Source organism: Euprymna scolopes, chromosome 4, assembly GCF_053919585.1.
Source record: "Euprymna scolopes isolate OS-2025 chromosome 4, ASM5391958v1, whole genome shotgun sequence".
In the NCBI taxonomy this organism is placed as follows: Eukaryota; Metazoa; Mollusca; class Cephalopoda; order Sepiida; family Sepiolidae; genus Euprymna; species Euprymna scolopes.
In genome coordinates, this window is record NC_136485.1 from 94,973,336 (window position 1) to 94,981,062 (window position 7,727).

General features: G+C 31.8%; 1 protein-coding gene across 1 annotated transcript in view; it reads right to left on the bottom strand.

Moving 5' to 3' along the window:
• Window positions 1-959: 959 nt before the first annotated feature.
• The window catches only part of LOC145268956 (uncharacterized), a 223,755-nt gene continuing 216,987 nt past the window's right edge, over window positions 960-7,727 (bottom strand). Inside the window, exon 4 of the mRNA XM_080124591.1 lies at window positions 960-6,655. Within this exon, the coding sequence (XP_079980717.1) occupies window positions 5,541-6,655 (1,115 nt within the window). The 3' untranslated portion in view covers window positions 960-5,540. The remainder of the gene's footprint in view (window positions 6,656-7,727) is intronic.

Here is a 7,727-nt window from a genome sequence, read left to right on the forward strand (position 1 = left end):
AGCATATTCTCTGATTAAATGTGGGTGAATATGTAGTCCCTCTTTAAGTGAATCTAACATATAACATGGCTGGATTTCCAATGTTTCCATGAAATTTCAGCTTGAACTAATGTACAATGTTATTGAAATATAAAATATTTCATAAGCTAAGAATGTTAGAAGAAAAATATTTGAAACAATGAACAAAAACATTGATCGAATTTAGCATGCAATAGCAAAAAACTGTGGAATATAGATTTAACAAAATTGTAGAAATATTTTTAAAGCTGGTTAACAATAACAAGGATGACATTTGACAAAGCTTATGTAAGATAGAATAAAGAAATAGGTTTTGATATATTCAGGTAAACATGAGTTAATCAGTCAGTCAGACAGAGTTCAGTTAGTCAGTTTTACCGATGACTGGACTCTAGAATGGTTGTCATTTTTATGAGAATGGTATAAGAACATGTAGAAACGGAGAGAAACATTTACAAACTCAGAAGTATCAACCACTGAAGAAAAGGAACAGTGGAAGAATGTATATTTCCCTTTGTCTGTGCTACACAGAGAGAATGTTATATGTATGTGTTGAAAACTTATGTATTACATTTATTAGCCCATTTGGTGAACCGTAATTTAACATGTAACAAATACACACACACACCTGCAATGTACATTACACAAACTGCCGCTAACATTTACATGATTACTTAAACATGTTTGTATATACATTTGTTTTATACACACTGCTATGTGAAATATTAATTATGTATACACACTATGTGTATATAACAGATCATTATTTAGTAACCAATATGGTTACGCCTCCTACTGAAGGAAAAAATGATTTCACCACTATGCATTTCTGTACTGTTGAGATCCTTTACACCGACATGATCATATAACTGCAAGTTGATTATTAATCACATTTTCAAATAGTAAAATAAATTCCATACATAAAAGAACACAAAAAAGGCTTCAGAAAAGTTTCTTTATTTTCAAAACTCAATCATTTACATTAAGGTAGGCTGTGTCTGTGTGTGTGCTTGCAAACTGTAGAAATGGATGAAAGTGTCAGTCTACAAACAAACATAATAAGCAAAATACACACACACAATCTATAGAAACTTTCTTCCAATATGTTACAAACACACATTAATATAAATTATATTTTCAAAAAGTACAATTAAAAATGAAAAAGTTTTTTTTTTATTTTAAATATATCACAGATTCCTTTCCCCTTTTTATATTATTGAAAAATGAAAAAAATTTTGTAATACAAAAAATGAATAGTTGTCAACTCCTTATTTATTTTTCTGGTTATGGAGTATAAAAGTATTTTATTGATTTGATTTTATTGTTAATTTTAATTCAAGGTAACAATATTTCCAGGTTATTGAAAAAAATGACTCATGAAATATTTTTCTTTCTTTAAATAAAAATGTAACAGCAGCAAATGTTTCACATTCACAGCAGAAATACTTGCTTCCTTTCATCAAAATATTGAGGCAGAAGCAAATGAAGAAACAAACAAAGATTCAATTATTTTTTGATAAAAGAGAAAAGTGTTCATCTATTCTTTTCCTATTCGCATTAAAAAAGTAAAAGGATTAATTTTAAGCACAGCAAATGTGGAAAAATGTAAACATATCCCATAGAGATGAGATTTTACAAAGACAAGGAAGACAAGTTAAATAAGTTATGGAAGGGATAAATTATTTTCAAAAAAGATTTTTTTAAGTAATCATTAAAAACTTATGGTTACTTTTCAGAATTCCAATAGTTTTATTTCATTGATATTTGTTTTAGCCACTAGCACACATTACAATATTAAAAAAAAGTTTATAACAATTTCATGAAATCTTTCATTTTTTAGTATAAACCATTTTCATTTTCCTTGATGAAATAAAAATAAAATGTATAAATAAAATTTCTACTGTTAAATGTTAATGTTTTGATCACACACAAGGAAGTTTACAATAAAAACCAAAACAAACAAAAACTTAATTTTTCTCCCACAGTTAAGGTACAAAGTATAATAAAAAATATAGGCACATATTAGTAAAATTCAATTGTTTTTAGGAAGTTCCATTTTAAGCATTTCAAATTGTAAATAACTTGCTTTGAATAATAAAAATTTTCCAACATTGCATGTTTTAAAATACAAATCATTGCTATGCAGAGAAATACATTTTATGGTCACAATTAACTGCATCAGTAATGTGTTCTTTGTTTATGTTGCAATTTCATGCAAAGCATGTTTATAAAACATGACTATATTTTGAATAATGTACTTTAAAATATTTGATATTTCATTCAATATTAAATTTAAGCTAAATTGTAGATCTGTCATCAGATATGATCCATAAAACATCTGCATCATACATTTTGGATTAATAATTCTAAAAATAGATATATTATCAATTACATAAATTTGTTGTGGGTGAGGGGTATGTTTATGTATGTTGATATTTTTTTGTTCATAATTAAGACATTAATACATGTGTAGACGTGTAATCTGTTCTAAAACAGTATTGAGCATGTTTATTAATTTCTATTAAACAAGTCACTTTGAATAGTTAAAACAATATGTCACAAACAAAAAGATTGTAAAAATCATTAAAAGCTAATTTCCATCTGAAATAATCTGTTTTTAAGAAAAAAATATTTTATTAGCACTTTTTTTTTTTAAAGAAATCTTTTTTAATGGTAGAAACTCTGCATGCAATGGTTTTTGCCGATGTAAAATCTATCAATTCTAGATGTGATTAATTCTTTCAAGTAAAAAAAAAAAATACACCCTGTTTTCAAATTTGAAATGTTAAAGGAAATTGTGTGGATACTTCTTGGTGCATAAATGCATGATGCTCCCAAAACCATTAATAATTGCAACAATCATATTTTAAAAAATGAATTTCACTCAACAACTTGAATAGAGCGGGGGGGGGGGAAAAAAAAAAATAACTGTTGATGGTGATTAGATGTGCCAGATTTGAATCTTGTTCATTCCACAGATACACTTTCATCAAACCCACACCTTGTGTCTGACCTCCTGGAGAGGAGCTAAATAAGTATGCATGAAAAGGAATGCTAAACTTACAGATACTGGTATAAATGGACACGGGCTCATCTTCATTTAAAATAAAATTTATAGATTATTAGTTTCAATTTGTTTCCTTTGTTTTTCAAATTTTGCACTTTAGAGTTCATTATTTAAATTTTCTACTGTATAATGAACAGCAAAAATCACCATGAAAACTACAATATTCAATGATATACAACGCATACTTATCATATGATGAGGACAATTTTGGAAACTTAATCATCATTTTGGTAAAAATAAAATAAAAATTCTAATAATGAAAAAGAAGAATAATGAAAAGTTTTTCTTTTTAATTTAGATTTGATTTAATTTGTCAAACAGAATGAGAGAAATTCTAAATAGTAAAGGTTTATTATATATTTATTATTATCCATGATTAACTGGGACTTATCTCACTCAAATAAAAAAAATAATTGTCCATAAATTTAGAGAGACAATTTTTTTCAAACAATAAAGCATAGTTTCTCATCTTACTGGATTTTTACTGTGGCCTGCAGTTAGATACAAGTTTATGTGGGGGAAACTAATTTGGTTTATAATAGGGAATGGAAGAGAGATGTGATTAACTGAGTGAATGACTTGACAAAACACAGGGAGATTTATGTTTGACCATTATAGGTAAAAGGAAGTGCCTTGTACCCAGTAAAATACTGAGGATTGAACCTACAATGTTCAGAAAACTCACTTAGAACTGATTTTTAGTACTTTTATGCACTATGCTGCAAGTTTACATAATATCTAAAATAATATGAACATACACCCAGAACAGAAATAATAGCTTTATTATAAAATTTACCATATCTCATTTTTGCGTGAACAGATTTTCATAAAACTTGGTAAATTGTGATATATTATACCAACAGTGTTGGGTTTGTTTACATTTTGCTGTCTCTTTATTTTTAAAAGTTTTTCTATTTTTCAGGTAAACGACAATAATAACTTCTTGTATATTCTGCTACAATGGGATGTGGAAAAGCTCTAACTAGCAAGAGGAAAGAAATTATCATCTGCTAAAGGCACCTCTCCTGATGTTATTGCCAAGAAAATAAGACATCATATTGACACAAATGAGAAGATTCCTGAAGGACCCTTCACCAAAAAAAAAAAAAAAAAAAAAATCAGATGCATTCAAGAACTCTTATTGCTGGAGATATGAGAAATGTGCTCGATTAAGTAAAAAACAAGTAAATTAATTGTTCCCGCCGCTGAGCTTCCTGAAATACCTGAAACCACAAGAAATGACACCAATCGCTCCATTGCTTCTGTCAAGTGCCCTCTGAAATTGCATCCTCTGACTCAAAGACATAAAATTTTGAGGATGGAATGGCCAAAGAAATACATAAAAATCAACATGAATAATGTTCTTTTCACCGATGAGACACAGACAACTTTTAATGGACCTGACAGTTGGAGTAAGAGCTGGGTACTTTCTGGAACTGAACGTCATCAATGTTTAAGATGTTAACAACAGGGAGGAGGCTGATATCATAGGGGATAAACTAGTAGGTCCTGTCAGAGTACCTGATGGCATGAAAATTACATGTGCATCATATTGTGCCTTGGCTCCGTGGCTGAGCAAAATACTTCTTTCCTTACTGTAAAACTTGATTTTCATGCATGACAATGCACCGTCTCATCATGCTCATATTACCACAGCATTTTGGCCTTTTTGGGGTTAGATGGAGAGAAACCGATGGTATGGCCACTGCGCTCTCCAGATTTAAACCCAATTGAAAACTTTTGGGCCCTTCTCAAAAGGAACATTTACATAAATGGAAGGTAATACACTCCAAAAGCTTGTGCTGTTGCTGCTGCAGCAAGGACAGTTCCACCTTCGGCAATAAAGAAACTGATTCTAGGATTATTGAAGTTATTAAACGTCATGGGATCATGTTGGCAATATTTCTTGCTTAATATTTTTCCCATTTCTATTATCAAATTTCACTCCTTACGTAATATAAAACAGCAAGTATTTGGGTTTTTTTTCTATCAAAAAACTATTAGTCGTTCAGTTGGAACATGTAAAATTTACATAAATTTTAATTTCTCAAAAACTAAAGTGAGTATTCGTTTTAAATTTAACAGACATTAGCATCATAACATTTCTGTGGGCTTTTCATTGAAAACCATAGCCAAATAGTCAAGATATTTTGTGATAAAGCTATTATTTCCACAGAGACACATTAGGGAGCAAAAGAAAATGCTTATGCAAGTTATATTTATCTGAAATGTGTATGAGAAAATGTTTCTAAAAAACTGAATTTAAAATAAATCTTATATAGAATTGAATTGTGTTATCACAAACTTGATTATGTGCGTAATACATAAAAAAATTAATCAGATTTTCAGTGATCTTTACTACTGTACTAAAGCTTATCTTCAATATGATATAATAATATAGATATTGGTAAAAATATTGGGACAAAAATTGTAGTTCAAATGGTGATAATATTATTTAACCAAGTTCTTCTTCAGCTTGGCTAAATTCGCTGTCATCAATAATGGTAGAAAGACGCATTTCCTTGGCATCAACTGCATTAAGAACTTGCATGTTAACCAATCGTTCTTCAATATCTCGAGTGAGTTTGCCTGAACTATAATCTGTCTGTAGTCTCTTTAGTTGTTCTTTCGTCATGCAAATGTTCATCACAACAAGTGTATCTCTGCGATGGGCACTCATCACCAGAGTTCCTCGGTCTTGTTCAAAATATTTTATTAAGTTTGTGTAATGAGGGTTGCCAGCACTGTCAAATAAGACATAAAATTTATTAGCTTTTTCATCAAGTACTTCACCATCACCGCGCCACTCTTCAGCTAATTCAATTTTTTGAGGTACTGACTGGGATTGTTCTAGAGACGAATACATGATCTGTTTTGCAGGAGAGGCAGGTGGAAGCATGCTGCTTCTGCTTGAGGCCACACTGTTTGAATCTCTATGGTAACCTTGAATTAGGGCTGAACTACCAGAGTGCCGACTCCTGACCGAATCTGAGGAAGAAAAGTGAGACTCGTTAATCGAGTTTTTATACTGAACAATATCAGGAACAGTAGAAGATTCATTCTTATAATGTCTTCCATAACGTCTGTTCTGGTAATATTTGCCATTCACTGAAATGCGTTCTGCATGGCGTCGTTTGTGTGCGGACGGGGAACTGGTCACTACATTTGTATATTTTGAAATGTCCGGAGGAGTGACTTGTGAGGTGCGATCACGGCGGACAGAATTGTGTTTTCTGAACTTGGAATCTTTTTTACGTCGAAACAAACTAGGAAAACAAATACACCAACAAGATTTTCTGGGTCTGATCACATCATCATCCTCATCATCATGCGAATAAGCATATTCTTTGATTAGATGTGGGTGGATATGTGGTCCCTCTTCAGGTGACTCCAACAGAGTCATGTTTTCATAAGAACAATGGTGACGCCTCCTACTAGGGGAAAAACTAATTTCAACACTATGTGTTCCTGTACTACTGCTGAGATCCTCTACACTGACACGATCAAGCAACTCCATTTTGGGTACCAGTGCTTTGACTGCTTCAACTTGAATACGAATAGCTACTTGACCTGAAATAGTAAAGAAAAGAAAATACATCTTAAAATAGATTATAGACAATCCATAATTAGTGGTAAGATATGGAACAGGAACCTCATTTAATTAAATGAAACAATAGTAAAATATTTGATGTCACTGAAATGCTGAGAACACTTTGAAATATTTATTTGAATAAAATAGAAAAATACATAATGAACAAATTAGGTCATTCAAAAGTGTGGGATAATGGGTGTCATTGGTCATCCTTGGACTCAAATAATTAAAAATATCTATCCTACTCTTAACTAGAAAAATCTCAGTCACCACAATACCACCTTCACTCCAGGGTTTGTTCAACTTAAGATAAACCTAAATTTGAAAAAGTTTCATTGAATTATTTACAGTAGTTATATTTCATTAGTGAGAGAATGGTGAATAAACAAAAAAAAACAACACAAACTGGTTAGTAAAGCCCTCCCAACCCTTTCTAAATGATAGACTGCCTACTGTTTTTCGGTTTGCCAAAAACAAGCAGGTCAATCTCTAAGTGGGAGTTGAATATAATTGTGAGACAAAAAAGAGGGGGGAAGTTAGGGGGGGCCCTTCCAAGATGAGTGCAAATTGGAGATAAAGGCCTAAAGTCTGGAAGCTTAAAAACTTACCCAACAAGCTGGGGTCTGACAGAACCTGGAACCACATGTGTCATGCTTAGGCAGGGAACACATACTTGACTTTTCTTTTCACACACAAGCTTGCCACTCTTATCCATCGTCATTCAAATTCCAGAAAATGTAATCTTTTTCTATCACATCTGATTTTGACCTTCAGTTGGTGCTTGATAAACACGACCAGATCCTGATCAGCAAAGACATGATCAAGATCCTTGTTCCACTCTCATGTGCAACATTCATACCACCATCCGATCTATAGCCAAGATTGCAAGAAACACCATCTCCCTGTCCCACGGTAGGCCTATGTTGTTGATAACGTAGGAAACATTTAGTGGATGAGGGTGCTTGAGATCGATATGACATACCCCAAGTACCGTTAGAGTCCAGAGGCATTCAAAGAAAACATGCTTGGTCGTTTTGTCTTCAAACAAGA